Genomic DNA, 22,205 nt, shown 5'->3' on the forward strand with positions numbered 1-22,205 from the left:
GCGTAGCTCTTTTTACTCGAAAAAAAAAATGAGTCACAAAGTTTAAAAAATACCACGCGACAATACGCTTCAATGAGCTCTAGTGCGCAGCAATTACAGCACCCTCATCCTCGACTGGGAAAAACGCTGCCAGATTCGCCTTTTCTGCTCTGCTCACGACATAGTTTCGCTTTGCTGCATGGTGGCGGATAAAATCGTCAGTGGCCGCTGACAGCGCGAATTTCTAGCGCCGTCTGCAGGGCTAGCGCTTATCTCCGAGCCAGCGTTGACGCTTTGTTGTGAGTATTGCAGAGGGCCCGAATCTGGCAGCGCTTTATCACAAGTTTGCCGTCGATTTCCGTCGCTCATGGCATGTCAAAATGCTGTCAAGACACGTTTCAAAGGCGCCCGATAGATTTGCGGACTGAGTTTAGACTGCAAAGAAAGAAAAAAGCGCACTCTGAGAAAAGTACTCCCTAATACACGCAGGACTATGCAGGCGCAGTTGGATTCGTCGCCGCCCATATTACTTTCTGCACTCCAGTAAGGGCAGTGAAAACCAGTCGCTTAAAGCTTCAGACGCCAGCGTGTCTTTATCTGCCCCGATAATCCTGGAATGCCCCATGACAAGGCGGGATCATGGCGGAACAGCGCAAGGTCACGACTATATGCACTCGATGCACCGACCCCTGACAGTTCTGCTCTCTTCTGACGCATATACTGCTTTTTTGCGATGCGGTTGCACGTACAGAGCCGCTTTTTGGCAATTAGACGGAACCTTAAGCACTGCACGACAGGATTTACTACAGCCGAACGGAACTTTCCCGCGACTGCCTTGTGTACTCTTGCACTGGGGTTTCAAAGTTGGATTCAATTCAAGGATATAACAGGTGAGAATGTCTTGGTTGAAGATACTGGGTTATTAGGAACTTCACTGATAAGTTTGGTAGTGCTTTCAGAAGCGCGTCCTTTCTCTTTATAACATGTTGTGGGTCGTCGGTAGATATGGTACAAAGAAGTCGGACTTGAAAGTAAAGGTGCTATCTTATGGATTGCTCCTTTTTTTTTTCTCAAGCCGGACTGTTGTTATACGTTTATATTGTACTCAATCTTTTTTTACTGGACAGACACCTTCTTACAAAGCCCTTAAGTAATATAAACTATGCTCAGGTACATTTAAATAAGCAAACAAGCCGTCCTATGGAGACAGTTTTATCCCCTGGTGACGACTTTCCACATAAAGCAAGCCTAATGAAAAACCATTCCCACGATTACGTTACTTCCTAATCTGTTGCTGGTTACGAGGGACAACGGCGACGCCGACGGCGACGTAGACTCGAAACGCAGTAACGAGCGCCAAAGAGATGCGCTCTAAAACGTATTACTGCTCAGGAGAACGTAAGAGCTATTAACAAGGCTAATCAATCAATAAATAATCTCATATTCATTTGCACTTCAAATGTGGGCATGTTTAATTCAAAGAAATGAAAAACTGCGCTACAAGACGGCGAAGAAGGGGAAGGTACGAGCACAACACTGCAGGTGCAGACTTCAGCACTTTTGATATTCTTCTCTCATGGTTCCAGGATGGTACAAGATGACCGAAAAGTGCTTCAACCTGTGATTAGACTATCCTGCGCTTCAGACATAACGCGAGAATACGGTACTGGCATGTGCACAGTCGCGACTATGATGATCACTCATGCCATTAGAGTCTCTCTGTTAGACCTGTGGGCTACTTCTAGAATGTATAGAACACTGTATACAATATCAAAGGTGCTGAAGCCTGCGCCGGTGGTAGTGCAGTCGTTCTTTCGCCTTTGTCGTGGTCTTGTAGTGCCGTTTCAAACGTTCTTTGAAACATGAACCAACTAGCCCACAAGAACGTTCCTCTAGGCCATGTTTGACTGTTTGTTTCTTACCGTCCTTGCTAGTTTCTTAAGCTGTTGCAAGCTCACCTGCCTTTAACAAAAGTCGTGCATCGTGCGATAGTTCAAATATGGCGAAACTGTGTTATTGAGAGGTGTTAAGTGGGAACGCCTTGCATATAGAGAGGCGTGTCACTTGAATGTGTAAAAAAAAAAAAAACGATTCTTTAGGGTGAAAGCCTTTCTACGCTCACGGTGAATATCTCGCGTTTGCGAGTTATGTCCGCGAGATTTGTCAGAAAGATTCTGCGAGATTCCGGGAGATGTGTAAGCAAGAAGTCGCAGTAGTTTATGAGGTCGACATAATTTCTCCTTTCGTGAAACTAGGCCTTCATTCTCGCATATCTATGAGAAGAGTCCTGAGATGCCGATGTCGCTGGTGGGGAAGCCAAAAAAGAAAGTAATGAAATTATATTAACTGCACAAACATGCAAAACAGAGAACGAAAAGAAGAGGTAGAAGGGAAGGAGGAGGAAGCACTTTCGCCAATAAGCTCTTAAGCCGAGGTAAGTGAATCCTGTAATTTTTTTTTTAAAGCAATGAACACAGTTATTCAAAGCAGGGCAAACAAATTGAAGGGTGTACTTACGTTGCCGAAACAGTTCCTCCGCAAAATTAACAAACAAGATTGGGTGCACGATAAGAGCTTTAATGGAAACGCGAGGTACAACATAGTCATGCTGACCGCAACAAAACAGCTTTATAAAAATTCACATATTGTACAAATTAGTTGCTTGCTGTCCATTCTTATTTTTCGCATTCTCATTCCTTTTACTCATTAAGTAACTGGATGACACATGAACATTAAATTACAGAAAAATGGGGTCGCAAGGTGGTGCATCACAATCAAGCTACGATGATGGACACAAAACAGACATTAACAATGTGCTACCCGTACAATATTGGCGTAACTGTGTTTGAAGTTCAGGGAGACAATTTACGAGAGATCAACATATGCACAATGCGCTTGCACTGGCGTACGTACACAGGTGGTATATGATGACATACGCGATGACAGTATAGTTATAATGATTTAATATTGCACAAATGCGGGATGTGCGAAGTGTCGTGCATAAAAAGTGATGAAAACAGTGATGGATTTTGTTTTACCTGAGGAACGCAACTTTATGATCACTCGGTGAATCCTATCACAATTACCTCAGCGAATGTTTCATAATCTTTGATGCTTGATGTCTTGATGTTTTTGAGCTAACAATTCTGTTCTCCTATACGAAAGCTCTTCTTGTTCTCATGCCTTCTTTCACTTTCTTTGGCCTGTTTTCAACACCATTTGTCCCCACGGCAACTGTAATTACCACCTCTTATAGTTGCCACAGAGTACTTAGTTACAAAGAGACAACAATGATAACACTGCAACGTGAGGTAACACGCGCACGCTCAGGGTTACTGGCTGTAAGCTCCTCACGAGAAATACACCATAGAATGTGATGTACAACACGTGTTATATGGCTAATAGTTGAGTACTTATCATAGCCGTTTACAGTCATTTAATCATCAAACACTTGCACCTGCTTTTTAATACGCCTTCGTAAAATAGACAATTATTTTAAGTAACACTCTTCTTCGTCCACAAGCACTCATCATGCTTAACCAGTGCGCGTGCCCGAAGCATGTTTTGGTCAGTCGTTTTGATGCTTTAAGTAGAATGTATACTGCTGAAGATACACGCATATACCAGCACATATATCCACAAACAATGAGTAGAAATACCCTGTGGAAATGGTCCACGTTTGCGTGGTTCCCACACGTCCCAACAGAAAAAACTTGGATCTCTTGTTTTTACACATTCATCATTGACCACGCGACACATCAAAGTTCTTTAAAAGTGTCAGGACAGTTTACCGTCATTCCTCGAGAGCAGAATATGGGAGTCAAGAACGCATGCACGCGTTAATTTGTCATGACAGTACATAAACGCTGTAAAATTTCATGGTGCAGCTATGAGCAGGTTGTGACTTCTAGGCGGATTAGAAGTTACTGTTACGACTGCGAACCTGTCATGGCTTCACTCTCGGTGATTCTCGCGCAACTCAGTTGTACTTATCACCTCTGTGCCGTTCTCACACATTCTATCTTTACGCGCCACAGCTACCTATCATGGTTTGCCCTCGTTATGTACCATGCCAGTCTTTGGCCACTTTCTGGTGTCCTAAATGCGGACAGTTCGGATAACGAGAGTAACTCGCGCACTTTCGGGGTAGAAAGACATCCGCGCATCCTCACAGCGCAGGCGGCGCACTCTCGGCGACAGCGACCCGATGGCAGTGTTCCTCCGAAGCCCTATGAACGGGGGACGTGCCGACGTTCCGGTAGAAAAGCAAGAAGTCAGCCAGTGGCGCCGGCGACTTGCACCTCAGCAGCCTCTTGAAGGCGTCGCGGAAGTCGCTCATGCGGTACGCGTACAGCAGCGGGTTCAAGGCCGAGTTCGTGTGCGAAAGTATGATGAGGAAGTCGAAGAGCCAGTGAGGTGGGTCGCAGTTGAGGCAGAACGCCTTGACACAGTTGAGTGTGTACAGCGGGAACCAGCAGATCATGAAGAAAAGCACGATGGAGAGCAAGGCCTTAGCGGTGCGCACTTCGCGCTTGTGCTGCTGACTGTGGTGGTGGCTCAGGTGCAGCGGGAAACAGTGGGAACAGTCGCTGTTGCAACGGTGGACCCGGCGACCACCTTGGGAACTCCCACTGCATCTCTCGCCGTGGTCACTCTTGACATTTCCGAGATCTTTGACGTGTCCGTTGCCCAGCTTGGTTGATCTCACCCCGTCGTGTGTATCGCTGTGTCTCTTGTTCTTCTTGTAGTGTGTTCCGTTGTGGCCAGCGACAGTGTCCTGGTTGTTGTCGTTAGCGTGCGCTAGCCCGTTCTGTTTGTAGCCGATCGGTGTCTTCTGTGGGCTCGGCTCGTGTATACCTGGTTCAATATGTGGACCCCGCACTGGTTCGCTCAGGTTGGGTGTGTCCTTCAGCACTGAGCTGCACAGTGCTTCGTCGGACCGGTTGTTGTTTCCGCCTCCCCGTGACGGCGTCCCTTCGTGATCGGTCCGCAAGGTGTCCCCGAACACGGTTATCTGCCGGAGCTGCAAAGAAGAGATGAAAAAACACGCAAATATTTGCTTTGAGATATTAGAACGGCCAATATAATTTTCATTGGGAAGGAAATGAAGGGAGAGGCGCTCACAATCAACCAAATACTTCCTGCTACAGAAGGGCTGACACAGATCTGCCACGGTCAATCCCTTATTACTGCGCGATGTTTCATTTTCAGTTAACAAGTTGAAATGGATTCTGCATTGAACAAAAAAACGCAAACTGATCGTAGTTTTAAACAGAACATGTGTTTCTGACACTTTCACCAAACATTGACACATATGATGTATGATAAACTCTGGCGTTAAGGGTACTTTTTGTGCACGTCCAGAGCGGCGTTTGAAATGGCGGCAAGCGAACATAATTCTCTAGACTGAATGATATCTTTGTAATTTCATGGCAAAAAGTGCATTGTATGATACGGACGTTAAGTTCAGAGCACGCTTGATGCCATGCTCTGATGCCATGATGCCATGATGTTGTTCAATATTTTTATTGGTCCAACTTAGCAGGTCTCCTGAAATTCATGACTACGGCAGTTGAGTTTTGGTTTGTGGGATTTAACGTCCCAATGTGACTATGGCTATAAAAAAAGCTTCATACAAAAGTGGCCGCCGCGGCCGGAATTCGATCCTGCACCCTTGGCTACAGCAGTTGAGCGCGCCTATTCACTGCACCACCACGGTGGGGTATTATGGCAGTTATGTCTCTGCACAACTGAGAGTTGTTCCAATGAACACTCAATGGAACAGCCTACAAAACTGATGCGGTGTTTTGAAACAGGACATAATTGCCTGTCTAAGTCAAGCTGATACTCATGTGAAAAGAGGAGGGCTACCTACAGCTCATCTGATCCACCAAACAAAGAAGCAAGTGGTGCATTTGTGTAAGCGGTTATCATACAGCACCGTCAAAAGGATCCTGTTCTTGGGTGCTCATATTAACTCTTACACTAGAGGTCTAGTTTAAACGCCTCTTTTTCTTTCACCTGTTCTCTGTAAAGCATGATCCTGAAATTAGGTTGACACATAAGACTGCACGTACTGCCGCACCCTGACTTTCTCCAACGAACAAACTCCTCAGCAGCGCCCTCAATGTGGATCACCTGCACCTAGAACTTATAGGTGGCATCTTTTGTGGGCATTCCCGGTGTAATTAGCTGTGCGCAGCCAGGTTTTTCGGAAAACTTGGCTATGCCGGAAAACCGGCGCCCACTATCACTTGTGGCTGACAGGAAACAGCCACACTTCATGTGCTTAACGGAACGTATTGAGCTTTCGTGAAGGCGTAGGTTTTACAATTGAAGGGTACACGTAAGGCACAGGTTCCTCAGTGCAGGGTCCGTATTCCGAGTTTGCGTCGTTATCGAAGTGTCGCTATTGCACGGGACCTTGAGTCATCTGATTGGTCGAAACGCCGGAACCGGGTGTTACCGCTACGGAAACGGAAAAGGTGTCAACATCATGTTCCGGCGTTTTCACCAATCACATGACTCGAGGTAACGTGAGATAGCGACACTTCGATAACGACGCAAACTCGAAATATGGGCTCAGCTCTATCGGATGCACGGATGCAGAATTGGAATTTAGAATTAATTTATTCAATGAGCAATTATTGGTTATAAATATTATATAAGTACAGAAGGAGGTACTAAGACCACAGGCTCATATAAGGGACCTCCTGTTAGAAGCATGTAAAAAATATTGACATAACAGCGGGTGAAACCGAAACTGTTACGTAACGTAATTATAAAACACTTGCAAGCACAATATAAACTAAATAAGAACGAAACATAAGCAAATTTTAAAACATGTTATATAAATGCACAAACCGAGGAAAACAAGTTATTATGTTTTCCGTATGCTCTTATCAATGAAACAAAAACGTTGATTAGCACGATAGAAGAAAAGTACGAAAACTACGTTTAAAGCATAAATTGTAGACAATTGATTTATATTGAATGGTAATGAATTCCACAAAAATGAGGCAGACAAATTGTGAATTTACCATAATTAGTGCTAGGCTTCGATAGTTATGAATTATTTCGGCAGGAAAAGCGAGTAAAACTGCATCGCGGAAACGGGCCACTGGTAATTTTGGCATTGGAAGTAATCCGTTCATGAACATAAAAGTGAGGGTCCTCGTTTTGTGTGTAAGGCACTCTCTTGATCTCAGCATTGCTTAGTCGGTAGTATTGATCGAGATCTATCACTCTTTTTCGGAGAGTCTCATTATCAGCTTTTAGGGGTTTATTCGAGGCGGCGAGATCAATATGTCGGTCGCCCATGCCTTCAACAAGATTGGGGAACATCTCCATTAGTATGGTGAACATCAGAGTTGATAGAAAAGAGGCTCGCCTCCACTCTATAAACTTTTGTATTGAGGCCACTGACATCGAGAGCTCCATCAACTTTTTCTTGAAATTCGTCACAAGCCGGTCAAAAAGTTCGTTTAATTTTGCATTGAACTTAGCTTCAAGCCTTTCGATTTGCTTTGCAAGCTCACCATTAGTCGGCACCGCGAGCAAAGCAGTCAGATGCAAGAAGATCGTTGAACAAAATATTCAAACATGCCTAAAGGGGGAGCAGCTGCTCCCCCCTGTTTTCCCTGCTCTTTTCGGCGAATGGTTTAATTGAGCCGTAGCCTAGCTTCCCCAACAATTATATTACCATCACATTTGTCTGCTCGTTCACTGAGGAGCCTTTCAAGTCCCACCCTATAGCCTCTCGTTCATCGACGTTAGGCTGAAAAACGGTCGTCGAGGTCGGTGACGGCGTCGACGTTGTGAACAAAAAATCAAGGACATGACGGTGACAGGTGGTAGCTGGCAGATGACATGGCGAGCACTAATTCCTCGGTGATTTGTGCGACTTAACGAGACAACATGATATCATAAAGTTGGGAGAAGCTGCCAACTCAGGTTGTTCACTTAAGGTGGGAAGGTGGAATAACAATCAACCTTACCGTGCTGCTTGATGCCATGTCAGGCTGTCGGCTCCTAGGCAAAGCAAGGCACATTCTTACGGCTTGGTTGAAATGAAGCTTTATAAGTCAGATTGCAGCCTACGCTACGGCGTCATGCCATCTAAACGTGGAGCTCAAGTGTCGCTCGCATTTTTTCTTCATTATCTGCATCTTATTCTTACCCATCTTCTGTTGCATATGGCACATTGTGCGATAGGAAAGAACAAACTTGCCCAGCAACAAGTTGTACTGGTGTCCATTTCAAAATGGTGGATGACATACTGGCTCGAACCGCTTTTTTTTTTTTTTTTAATTTCCACCTCTTTCGAAATAATAATTCTGCTGGCAAGCTTCCAGCCAAAGGGCAGTTTTGGAAACTATCCCTCTCCCCAGAGCTAAGCCGTGGTCTCCGAGATTGATAATCTCACTGGCAGAATAAATTTCACAACAGAGTCATTTTACAGGAAGCGGAAAGACAACATTTCCTTATTCTCATCTTGCGACGGCGGAAGAGACGACGGCACAAGGCCCTAATGATTTATTTTAGTTATTTTAGGCGCCTTCAATTAGTCATGGTCTCAAACGGGACACTCTGTGGGGTTCCTTCCACCCTTGGAAAGACAGATGTCTCTCACAGCGACCGCTGAGCATTTCTTTCTCTTATTTTTCTCCACAGCCCCCCCCCCCTTCCCCAGCGTGGGTAGAGAAGAAAAAATAACTAGAAAAGTGGCCAAGAGAAATCAATGAGACTTCGCGTTTTCAGCAAACATACATAAAGCGCATTTTGTTGCTCATGAAGTGACCAAGTTGCACGACACAAAAACACTAAAAACGATCTTGTGCAAATGAGATGTTCACAAGTTTTCTATTTTGCTAACCTAGTGCAGAAGTGACTAGATCCGTGTGCACATTTATTAGCTGTCCTCTGCTAACTACAGCTCCTGTCTCTGGACACTGTTGCGTCAGGCCAGACATGTTTGCATTATCAAAAGATGTCAGTGGATTTGGCTCGCCCTAAACTTTCGCTGACAAAATGCACACATTTCTCCGTAAACAGGGAGACTGCCAAGACTGATAGGGAAGCGGAAGGGGGATGGCAGGAGACGCCAATCTGCCGAGCTGATATCGTCCGACCTGAACTCCCTTATATCTGCTGGGTTGAGGATACAAGACATATCTACTGTCTTTGATCATATGGAAGAACTAAATAGACACCTCATTAACCAGCTAGAAATTATGCAAAACAGTGCAACTCACTCCATCTCCAATTATCGCAGCACTAAAGGCTTATCCACCATAAAATCTAATTTTAACCTGTTAGGTTTCGCATTTCGTCAAAAGCTCACGCGTATACGCCTCTTTCGTAAGATGTTTTGCCATGAGGATCGATGCAATAAATTGCCTACTCCTCCTTCATATATATCATCTCGCTTGGATCATTCACAAAGTTGCCATAATTCCAATAAATGCCAAATGTTTCTTCGATCCATTAATACTTTGCACATCGAAAAGCTGGAACCACCTCTTCTATTGCAGCTATCAATGAATTTTTATTATTCCAGTCAGTCGTGCGCAATGTACACCCTACAAATTTTCGTCAGTATCGTATAAACAATTGCTCACTTTTCTCTATGTTCATTTATTAGTTCATTTCACTACACCGTGTATCCAAAAACTTGTCGCGAAATTGAGATTGCATATTTTATTACGATACTTAAAATTAAATATTGTATTATGACATTTTGTTATTGTCTTTTGTCGCGTGAATTAATGCGCACATAGTAATGGATATTTTCTCTGTAATATACGGATTTAATTATTACTTGTATATTACTTTTATGACTTTTTCAGCTCCGCACAGTTTGTTTTTGTTTTGTAGCCAACCCACGCCCATCAGTAATGTTTCTACCCTCAGGGTAATCATAAATAATAAATAGTTCTAAAATATCCCTGACACGGTCGCAAATGCAAGAATGAATATATAACAAGTTGTATGGCTGCTGGTAATTCAACTCTTGACTAATGCTTATAATAGTGTGCGAAGGAACAGTAAATAAAGAGGTTATGAAATATTTCTATTCAAAGGGGGGGAATGCACTGGACCGGACAATGTATTGCGATGTTCAATTCAGTTCAGTTCAGGCGTTCAGTCGTGTCCGACTCTTCGTGACCCTATGGACCATGTCACGCCACGCTTTCCGGTCTCTCACTATCTTCTTAACATCACATAGCTTCATCTGCAATGCCTCGAGAATGCCATCTAACCATCGCGTTCGCTGCCTACCCCTTTTCCGGCGACCCTCAACCTTTCCCAACATTAAATCTTTCCCCAGCGACTCCTCTCTTCTCATCAGATGACCAAAGTAGCTGAGCTTTAACTTTAGAATTTGACCCTCCAATGAGCAGTCAGGGTTTATGGTCGACAATATCGACTGATTTGATCTTCTGGCAGTCCAAGGAACTCTTAAGAGTCTTCGCCAGCACCACAATTCAAACGCGTCAATTCTTCGGCGGTCAGCCTTTTTCACAGTCCAACTCTCGCATCCATACATCACAACTGGAAAGACCATAGTGCGCGAAAACTGTAGTTGCACACATAAGTGCGAGCAAAGTAAGGATGAAAGATTAAGATTATGGTAACTACTTGCTGATGATGGTATGACACTTGTGATGCACCTGTTGCTTGAGTCGGTAATGCAAATGAACAATGCATTGCAAAGCTTTTATTTTGAAATCTAAATTTTTCTCTATGAATATATATGCACTGAAGAACGAAGCTCATAGCCCATTGCTCACAATATTTCGACCCAGCAGAAGTGAAGGCTTGTAGGAAAAAGATATGAAAACAGCTTTCTAGAAAAAAAAAAAAAAGGGACTTTATTCAACGTTCCTAAACTGCACTAGTTTATTTATAGGGCGAAACAGTTTCGCAGAAGCTCTCCGAGAGAATATTGAAGCTTCGTCGTGCATATGGCACTGTTTAAAAACAACGAGGCCAAGCTTCCGCTTTTTCTTGTCTGCTTTCCATGATTCAAGCGCCCGTGCTTGTGACCGGCCTGTTTTTCATGACAGCTAACTTCCCTTTTGGTGTGCGATCTAGCTGCCGGCAAAGGCCCGTTTTTTTTTTTTTTTTTTTCTTTTTTTTTTCTGGCAGTTTATTTGTGCCCCCCAGGCAGAACTCATTTTCAGAGCTCTAAGGGCGGCTTCTGTTTCAACCCTTTCCGCACTGCTCGAAACCGTGGTTCATGAAGCAACGCTTTTCTTGTTGCTGTTTTGAGCACAAGCCTTTCGATACTTATACGTAGGTTTAGAAACAAGAGATGCCACTGCTTTGTGAAGTTAGGAGCTCGATGAAAGGGTATTTGCCCAGAATGTTTTCCTGCCTGGTCGGCATTGTATGGCGTACTTCCGCATGGCTAACTTTGGTACAAAAGGGCGGCATTTCGTTTGAAAGCAGTGAGGTCGACGTTCTCCACTGGAAACTCTAGGAGGCCCAGCCAGCGCTGAAGGGCACCGCACGTGGATAAGCCTGCAGAATCTCGAATTGATCGGCGATACCAGGAAATCGCATTCCAACTGGGAGCGATTTATTACTGTGCTGACATGTCGGCTTAAAGAAGCGATACTGGGTTCGTTTTGCTGAACATCCTCGACCGCCTTTCTTTCAGCTGATAATAATAGCATGATGAAAAGGTCCACGTTCGAGTCTGGAAGTCTATAGGGATGCACATCCAACGCTGACGTCGTAGAAGGTATCTATGTTTGATTACCATGTGCGGGAGTTCATCAGCCCTATAGGTCGCGTTTCATGTATTTGGTCAGAAGTCAGTCATCGTTGTTACTAATCATTTGTACTTGTGTTTTTTGTCAGTTCACGTGCCTAGCAGCGCTCTCGCTAAAACCAAACACGATTAATAAAATGAAAGAAAAACGTCCTTACCAGCGAGTGCCGTTATCCCCGCTGACCCTACTCCGCGTCCCACGCGCAAGCTTTAAAACGGGTGTTCACAACCCGTTTAGACAGATCTGTAAGGGCGTGCGGCCGTCACCGACGCTCGGCCATACATTGAATGCTTACTCCCTTCGATATTCTTCAAAGCAACCATTCCCTAAATATACGTGTCCTTTAATGTACAAGAATCAAAAATGCAAAAATCAGAAAGCCTACTTTGTTTGCTTCATCTTGAGTTTATATCAATACCAATTTCGGAGTATGTGAGCATGCTTTCTTAGGCGCCGTTTCTCAGAAAAATTACAAAACAAATATGTTTGTCGTTACCCTAGGCGAAGAAGCGAGAGCGAATAAAACTTGCTCAGCGCAAATCTTGTCGCACTCTTCTAGAAAATAAAGAAAGCGGCCATTTTCTGGCCAACTTGCGTCGCCTGATAAAGATCGGAACATTCTTGGCAGAATTTACAGGAGCGACGAGACAGCAAATACAGTACTTGTACGAGATGGTAATTGGATCTGCACTGCAGCACATACGAGCATTGGACACTGCAATGAAAGGGGAGGGCAAATCGACTTTATTGCCCTATACGTCAATATCATTCTCTTATCGTCGCGATGGTCATGTCGTAAATTTATTGCGGAATACCCATAACCAACGGTATCCCCTATAGCATTGCAGGGAACAAATATAGTTCGGGTCACCGTCCTTTGCAAACAGCTCCTGCGCAGTGTACACATTCGCTGTTGTTCCATCTAAACGTAATACTACGAGCGGCTGCTAGTTTGTTTTTCATTGTCCCTGTCGTTAAATGATGTGTTGGTTCTGGTTTAATCAATAGCTGCATCGTGAAGAAAAGCTCCAGCAGGATCCAACTCTCAACCCTGTGCGCATGCCTTATCAGGATTACTTGGAAGAAGACCGATGTTCCAACACTTCCGTTCGACTCTATTATTATCAGGATTAACTTTACTATTTTCTTAACGGCGAAGTCGCGAGCGTCTTGACTCTACAGTCACCGCTGGCATAAATATCTTGTTCCCGACCTCCTTTGATGTATGGAAACAAAGTCACGAAAGACACGTGTTTGTAATGTACGGTTGCGTTTTGAGCATGGACAGTAGATTGTCCATAGTGGATGGCAATAGAAATTTTGCGAACACAACAGACAGGACAAGAAAGGGGACATACAAAGGCACAAAACGTTTTTATTGAGACTGATACTCGACATGTCAGTCGCAGTAAGTGAGCGGGCAAAAGCTCGGCATCCTTTGTGCCGGCCGAGGCGTTCGGCACTAAGCCGTTTTCTCGGGAAGCCTGTAGGCTACCCAAATTTTGATAAACTTGCTGCTGGAATGAACAACGAAAACGTGGAGAAAAGACGGGACAAACGAAGACGAGGACAGGACGGGTGCTACATTTACAACCGAATGAAAGTGAACGGCGAAAAACTTTTGAACACGCTTCTGTTGAGCATACTGTCTGACCAACTGGTCTCATTGTATACTCTGCTCATAATTTAAGGTAGCATTTTGGTGAGGTTTGGGGAATTTTGAGGATCGGGGATAAGATAGAAGAGCTGGAAAAATAAGGTTGTGCTATGATAAAAGACAGACTAAGGGCACTAAAACTCGAAAAGGCGCCGTCACCTTTTGAAAGCTGCTTGATCATAAGGAAACAGAAAACAAGGTAAATGAAGAGATAAAACAAAAAGTAAGATAAGAGCACGAAGCAGAACAAGAATAAAAACAAACAAGCAGCTCTAACTGCACGGAGTTCAATGAATCACTAAAGATTAAAGTTCTAAAGTTCTAAAGTTTGTCATAAATATTTGCAAACAATATTAGAGAGTAATGTTAAACTTTTTTTTACTATTTATATAGATTAAGGTACCTATAGTTCCTTATTCTTTTTTGTTACTCTTTCGGTCGAAGAGAACGCATTTGCTGAAGCAATTCAAGAACTTACGCCGGATTGATTTATTACGCTTGAAAAAAACAAGCAAGAGCAGTTTAACTAGGGGAAAATATCGACCACCCTTTACGTATCGACCCTGAATATGCATCGCACAGGCGGAAACTAGCATTGGAACAACTCCTTGTATACAGAAATTTTCTCTTCACTTCTTTTTTTTCCCTAACTGAGAGCATCGATCACCAAAATACACCAACAGATACGTTCGATAAGCCTACATACTAACAAATTATCTCTGTCCAACAGAGCAAGGTTTTTACTTCAGGTCTGTCTTTCGACAGTACTGACTTTGCCGTCTTGCTTATCTGCAACTTTGCAATGCGGAATTCTTGCAAACAGTTTCGGCAATGTTCTGCGTCTACGGCACATCGCTTCTTCGTTCGTCAGCGCTTTTCTACCTTTCCCAATAGTGAACTGAATGCAGCCTCGTCTCAGCTATCGCCGTCATTTTACAACATTTACATCCACTTTCCAAACCAGCACGTCACCTCTATGCTATTCCCATCAGCTTATAGCGTATGCGAATACCCCATGATGTTTAGAATGCTCCAGCGAATTGTTAAACATGTAGCAGAAGTAATTTTAAGCAAAATGCTCTGGAAGCTCAAAGCCGCCTATGACCTCTGTGACCTGTGCACAACTCAGTGCCAATGCGCTTACGTGACGTCATCGGAGGCTTACGCAAGAGCCCGCCGTGCTAGTCTTACGCCCTTGCAATCAATCTTAACACAAGGCGGAAATAACAAACACGGCAGCGAAGCGACGTCGGCAGCCACGATGAACTGTCCGCTTTTGCAATTGTTCCGGTGCCTATATTCCCGGGAACTAGTACTTTATTCAGTTTGCGCAACCGTTTCATTGAAGCCACAGGAGGATTTGCACTAGAAGCGGGAGAGAGAGAGAGAGAGAGAGAGAGAGAGAGAGAGAGAGAGAGAGAGAGAGAGAGAGAGACGGGAAAACGGCAAGAAAGTGGAAACAAAAGGATTCCCATGTTCTACCCATTTCCACCTAAAGTAAACCAGGGAGAGAGAAAGAGAGATAAAGAGTAAGTACGCGGACAGAATAGCGGGAACAGTGTCCACTGAACGGGATACAGGGGGGCTGACGTAGATGCGAACAGGGAATGGAACACAGGGACGGAAGAGCGGGGGAGCCGCACTTCCGACAGCTGCAGAAACTGTCGATAGGAAGACTGGAGCTGGCCCGGCCAAATATAGACGGCCTGCCAGAATAAACTAAGCGTTCACTGAGTGAGATTGTCACAGACCCAAGAAAAAGACCCAAGAAAAAGTGACAGGCTGCTTGGCACTTTATATTTTTCTTCTTCGTAGCAAGAGAGTGTTTGCTCCTTTTATTTCGAAAGCAATACTAGTCTAGGTTTCAAGCCTTCAGCGTAGCGCGGATGATAGCCACGTCTTACCCACGTGAGCTAGCAGGAGCTGCCAACTTGGGTCTGTCGTTTCACATGGGACGGTTATGTCAGAATCAACCTGCTAGGACCCTGGAATTCACGTTATCCCTATAGGCCAATAAGGCACGTTCATACGGTTTGGTTAAAGCGGGGTTTTATATGAGGGCTGAGGAAAAAGAAAAAGGAAAGAAGAAGAACGCTCGGTCACTCGCAGCTAATGCTTTCGCTCAATATTTGGTTCAGCATCGTTGAACTCTTGTATCTTTTTATTTCTTCTTTTATATTATACAGTTTTATATAACACTGAGGTGTGTAGAGTTAGTGAACCAGCGTTCCGAATTCGCGCAAAATTATCAATCTCCTTTTACTATTCCAATCTACGCATGGGTACAAGACTATAGTAAAAGAAGCGAAAGGTTGGTTCTACGATTTAAGGCTAAGTGGAAAAAAAAAATTACGAAACAGTAAATGCCGCACTAATAGTGACCTTAACCTCTTCATCCCATGTGTAACCAAAAGGGAGGGTTTTTAAGGTTTGGTGTTATGCGTACTGCTTTATTTTATTTTATTTATTTATTTTTTTTTTTTTGCGTGTTACTTCGTCTTGCGAAGCTCAGTGCTGTGAGGCATGAACCAATCAAAGATTTTCGGGTCACTCAGCACCGTCGAGTTGAGTTGGCATAAGCTGCAAAATATGCGCAACTTTTAGTTTTTATGTATATGTGCGCATGCTTGGACTGCAAAGTGGTGATTGGAAATCATTTAATTGTATTCGGATATCGGCTGTAGGAGTATACTTAGTGATATGAAAACGCAGCTGCACATTATTTTCTAATGAAACGATTCAATTTCTAAATCGGATGAAGAAAAGGCAGCTTAGGCTTTGTAGCAGTGAAATTGTATTTTTTTTTAATCTGTGAATAAATTAGGTAAGATGTTTTGAAAGCGGCATTTTCTGTGCAAGGAAAAGGAGGTTTTATATAAAGTGAAACCGTAGCATCAGAATAATGCATGACGCCAGATAAACCCATGGCTAATCGGGACAATAAATGTTATACATATCAGGTTTATTTTGACCTCATTGTTCTCGGAGATATACGTTGCAATTGGTGCCAGCAATCGTTCGAAATGTCCACCCGTGAAATGGTCGAATACAAACGCGCATCTGAAACCCACAGCCTGACAATGACTTCGTTTCGCGCTGTTTTGAATTCGACCTCAAATAAGGGCGGCCGTGGAAAACAAGGCAGTATCGGAAACTCCCTTCAATATATCCACTAAGCTCTTCCTCTGAAAAATCAAGACAAAACACAATGAACAGAGCGCCCTACTAAAATAGACGCCTTTTTGTGAAGCTGTGCGGATGCCTCGTAAAACGTTTCATTCACTTCGAGTCCCACGTCATCCGCTTGCCTTCCTTCCGCAAGGGCTCAATTTCCTGTAAGGACTAGAGCACTAAGAGTAAAAACAAAAACGCATTTCCTTACACCCTGACCGCTGCCCTACTTCTCTTAGGGTCATTCCCCGGGGTGATGTCATTGTCGTAACGGTCAAAGTTTCTCTGAAAAGGTCACTCTGGATCTAATGCATAACAAAAGAGCGCCGTTGAGTTAAAGGCTCCCACGCACTGTGGACATTTAGCGAAAAACATCCGGAGGCTTAATTTGGCTTAAAACTTTTCTCCCCCTCCCAAAAAAAAGCAACTCTTCGTGCTGGCCACATTTTGATCCTACTGTAAACAGCTATATCATCGCAGCATAGCACAACACAACTATCTCAGTCACTTTTTCAATACGGTGAGTCACTCCAGTCTGCCAGTGTATCCATACGTCTGCCCCAGTCAACAAGCCAGCAGTAAGTCCAGTTAGTTATTCGGTTCGATCAGACAGACCACTCAGCCACATTCAGTGTCGGGCCAGTCAGCGAATATTCCAATCAGAGAGTCGGTCCGGTAGGTCGGTCGGCTTGTGGAGTCAGTCCGACAGCCCAGTGAGTTAGTATTGCGATTCTGCGACGATTTCCTAGTGACTCATAATCTCAAGACGATTGCCGGGGCCGGGTTCTCCAGCGGAAGAATAAAATAGAGGATCTCTTAGATGTCTCTTAAGAGGAGAACGGCGAAAGCCTACCCTTCCTATTTTATCATTTGCCTCTCATAAATTGTCTAAGCTGAGGTCATTTCAAGTCGTCGTTTGGCATATTGGTCGTTTCGTAGTCATGATGAGTCATGTCTAGCCATTGTAATCATTATCCCTCATTGCTAAGCATTTTTACTCATTTCCAATCAGTTGCGGTCATTACAAGTCTTAGTTTGTGATATTTGTCATGACAAGTCATTTAGTCATTATTATTCTTTATTAGTAGTCATTATCATTAGTAATTAACTCAGTCAATGTCTATAACTTTTATTCATTACCATATATTGTTTTCACTCGTAATCTCCCTCCTTATGCGTCCGCTATTTCCGAGTGGCATATCAGCGCACAGATGCGAAGCACATATCAAGCGCACAGCTCCCGCGCACGGGATTTCGCTCCACCAGCCTAGACAGGCTTTCGTCTTAAAAGCAAACGGCCAGCGTTTTAAAGGTCGACGGTGAAAGCGAACAAAAACGCCTGATAATTTGGTCTACAGGGTACCACGACATCGTAGAGAATCTTCAGGCAAGATCTCCGCTCGACCTTGTGCTAGCCCATAGAGCTAAAGAGACCGAGGTAGTGGCCCGTACCGACAGGGATATTTTGGAACACTTCCTGACAACCAGAAGGCGGTATCTACCACCCGAGAAGAATTACACTGAGAATTCAGTCAGTGCAGTGGCGGCAGGTACAAATCCATATCCGTGCCTATTTCCTTGCAATAAGATACATCTGACTACATACAGGCACACGTGCCCCTTGTACGAATAGAAACCCATAGTTTACCGCACCAAATGCGGCTGCCAGAAAATAAATGCAGTGCCCACAATACGCAGCGCCACGCTAGAGTAGTGGGAGGCTTCGCTCTCCTGCTGGGACCACAGCTTTAGCTTCTTGAATGGGCTAGCCGGGCACCAAAGGCCACGATACTACTGGACTGATTACCTAATCACGAGAGCTCTACAGTACTTTTCAAGCACATGCAAGTTTACTTCTCTCTCTCTCTCTCTCTAGTCCGCCGATTCAATCATCTGTCCAGTAAGTCATTCCATAAGTTTTGTGTCCATAGTTAGCTTGTACAGTCAAGTCAGTTAACCGCCAAACAAGCCAGCCACAAGTAATGACAGCCGCTCAGTGCAGCCAGTCAGCCTACTAAGTCAGTTATCCAGCACCCTTGGTCGACCATATCAGTAGCTCTGCAGCATCAATTAAAGTATTGCTTGATTTTTTCAGCATTACCGGTGTCGGCAGCGCGGTACATAACTTGTAGTCTTTTTTTTCCCAAACTTTTTTTCCGAGGTAACTTGCAAAACTCCCGCTGCTGTGGCGCAGTGTTTAAGGCGCTCTACGACTGTAATCAAGCTTGCGAGATCGAATGCCGGTCGCGGAGGCCTCTTTTCAATGGAGGCGAACAGCAAGGCGCCCGTGTGCCGTGCGATGTCAGTGCACGTTAAAGTACCCCTGGTGGTCCGAATTACAGGAGCCCTCTACAACGGCGTCTCCATAGCCTTTGTCACTTTGGTACGCACGTTAAACACCAGAAACTGAAACCAAACTTACAAATCGACGTGAGTTAAATATGCACTGTGAGTATGGTGCACTCTCTAAAGTTCCACAGCTAAATGATGAAACGAACTCAGGTTAAGATCCCGTTAAATAGCCTGTAAGAGAATTGGTGGAACGGCCCATACGTTCGAAAATCTGACGATGAATGCGCACGTATCAATCGACAGCATATATCTTCGTGACACTGGACAAAATATGCGATTTTAATTGTTTGGCGATTTGATTGAGCTAGTTAGTGAGCTAGTTAGTGAAGGCTTGAGACCCCTGTCCTAGCTATCCGCCCGTTACCGTGCCTTGATGCGCTTACTCTATGCTCCCCTTATTGCGAATTTGTTTCCTTAATTTGTTTGGTTATATTTATTGCTTTATTGGTGCTAAATAAACTCCCACGAAATTGCGACTTATTCAAGGGCGCCCCTTATGTACGAAATTTCTCGAAGCAGCAACAGCGTATGGCTGGACAATTGCAATCTTGTGCAACAGTCAGACTTGTAAATCGAAAAATGTCGCTGAAACAAGTGTTTCCCATGTCTCTTTTTGCTTTTTTATGAAGAGGGGGGGGGGGGGGAGGGGGGATTTGGGGCGGGTTGTTTTAATAATCGAAGTCGCGCAAATAAATTGTGCTTGTGGATCGAATCAGGTCCGTCACTTTACGCACATTTTATAGGTCCTTGCAAACATGCGTTAAATAGAATGGAAAGAATTCCATAAAGTCGGAGCCGGTAGCAACAACAGCAGCCGACATTAGCCTGCAAATTCCATGTGCGAATGCGCTAACAACGCTTCGCAATTGTTTGTGCACGTCAAAGAGCAAGCACGACTAGCGGAAAGGAACGCATTCACATATACACCCTCTCTCCTACATCGTGAGGAAGTCCTAACCCTTCATTTTTGCGTTCTGAAGCTCCAAGACAGGTGCGGACAAAAGCGGATGCAAGGGGCCGCCTTCGAAACGCTATCTAGGCATCGACAAAAGAGACGCCTCTCTTTGTGTTGTATCGATCTCACGGCTGGCAGGTGTCCCTTTCGGCCTTGCTTTTCTGCACGACAAACTAGCAGGTTTCTATTCTGCTTGATTTTGTGTGGGCGTATTCAAGTTCGATGAAGCTGCTATAAATAACTACTCGAATGATTCGTTCTCTGCGCTACTCCAGTTTCATTTAAATGAATTACTGGCTTCCTGAATCTATATTTTCTCAGGATTAGAATGGAGGTCCGGCGAACAAAGAACAGTAGGAAAGAGGTATCACTTCTCTTTCTTAAGGAAGGAATGAAGATTGTAAGGTATTACTCTTAAGAACTAAGAATAGTTTTCGTTGGAAACGGGGAACCGATAGTGAGCGGCCTCCTTCAGTTAGCTGTGCTCAACCGAAGTTGTCCGGTCCGTGGAGCGGAATTATCCCGGCCGACAACACCCCAGAGTCGATATCGGCTGCTAACGACGCACGCTCTGTCCATCCTTCCTTAATCGATCACTCGGCAATAAAGGACAGGGCTCTTCGATTCGACTGGTCATCACTCTGAATTAGAGCTCACCCGAAAAACACGGTCGGCGTGTCGCCAAAACAGATCAGTTCAAAGGACTACTGTATGCGGCCGCTCAACTGGTCGTGCGTCAAAGGCAACCGAAAAAGCCAGGGCGTTTTTGCAGCTGCAGTTTCCCCCTGGAAGGAAATTTTACGGAGAGCGAGAAACGCATCAGGTCGAGGGAAATGAGACGTGATAGCAGATATGCGAACAATAGCGACGTAAATCAGTCGTAATAAGCTGCGTCAAGGAATACACAAAAAAAAAAAAAAATACTAAAGGCGGACATCAGCCGACATCGGCGCCAAGGGTGTCCATTCGAGCTGAAGTCGTAACATAATTCACGCGCGCAGCCAGCTTTCAAATGCTGTTTCGTACTCTTGACTCTTGTAGGAGCGCAAGAAGCGACAAAAACTACGAAACGGTTTGAATCCACCATCTAACGTAGTGTGTGCTAAAGCGCCCAAATCTCGAATGAAGATCCACAATTAAGAGATTTCCAACCAAATTCAGTGGGCGGGCTACTTCAATCTCGGGGGTGGGCCAAATCTATTTTGAGGCGGACCAAGTCGCTTTTGAAGCAGAAGCTGCACTACGCCATTTTTCGCCCAGGTCATCGGGTATGAAAATTTGACTTTGGGTGTGGCGCGAGGAGCCGATGGCGACCCTTCTTCTGCTGTTTCACTTCTTCTTCTACTTCGCACATCTGTTTTCTTCTTCTTCACAAACGGCAAACTTTATTCGTACAGGTATACATCTCCATAAATATGCAACATTGCCTGACTCAGTGCTGCACTGCCTTCCAGTAGCCTGTCTATCCTAATTCCCTCCACCACCACCGCTGCTTATTTGGCGCGCCTTCTGGAGCCTCACCCTTCAAAACTCCCTCGACATCTTCGTGTTATCTAGATCTGGCTATGGTGTCCTTGAAGTCGAAGACAGCCATGGAGGAGTTTCCCATTGGAACCAGTGTTTTGACTGCGTTTCCTTGACGTTCGCAGACTGCCACGGATGACTTAAACCACGGCAAATCGTGTCTGACCAGGCTTACTCTATAGCTTATATAGCTATAGCTTATATATAGCTATAGCTTTCGCTCTATAAACTAGGCTCAGGCGGGTTGAACCGCGGCTATTTTTGAACATAGGTCAACTCAGTTTTCGAATTGCACAAAGTCAGTTTTGGGGGTGAGCCAACCAAGTTTCGGGGCGGATTAGACTATTTGTTAAACCACCCCTTACCTTTAAGAGGGCGGCGCAATGGCAGTATGATTGGATTCATTGCGCACGGTTGAGGAAGACGACGACATGAAATACAGGGCCAGACAGGGGCACTCATTTATCAAGTAAGAAAAAGTAAAAAAAAAATTCAGAGTTTTAGCATTGTTAAACCTAGTTATAAGAACAAAAGCTTTGTTAAGCATGGTTATGGATGAGTTTTCTGTGTAATGTTTTCGATTGCAAATCTTTTGCCATTTTTTTTTTCATTGTTGGCAGTGACTATAAAGGCGAATACAGTCTCATGATCAAATGAAGTAATTGAAAATTGTTTCAGCTTTGGTGCCATTGTGGTTGAAACTGGACGGTATGTGCGAGAATGAAATTGAAACATATGAATGAACAAACTAAAACATGACTAAAAGATTCAAAATATAAACAAGGCA

At 44.3% G+C, this 22,205-nt stretch overlaps 1 protein-coding gene across 1 annotated transcript in view; it reads right to left on the reverse strand.

Annotated features, from left to right (window-relative positions):
* Positions 1-2,545: 2,545 nt before the first annotated feature.
* AdoR (Adenosine receptor) overlaps positions 2,546-22,205 on the reverse strand; it is a 94,327-nt gene continuing 74,667 nt past the window's right edge. Inside the window, exon 2 of the mRNA XM_084598719.1 lies at positions 2,546-5,002. Within this exon, the coding sequence (XP_084454845.1) occupies positions 4,148-5,002 (855 nt within the window). The 3' untranslated portion in view covers positions 2,546-4,147. The remainder of the gene's footprint in view (positions 5,003-22,205) is intronic.

This window comes from Amblyomma maculatum, chromosome 3 (genome assembly GCF_055883805.1).
Source record: "Amblyomma maculatum isolate TAMU_Amacu chromosome 3, ASM5588380v1, whole genome shotgun sequence".
NCBI classification, from domain to species: Eukaryota; Metazoa; Arthropoda; class Arachnida; order Ixodida; family Ixodidae; genus Amblyomma; species Amblyomma maculatum.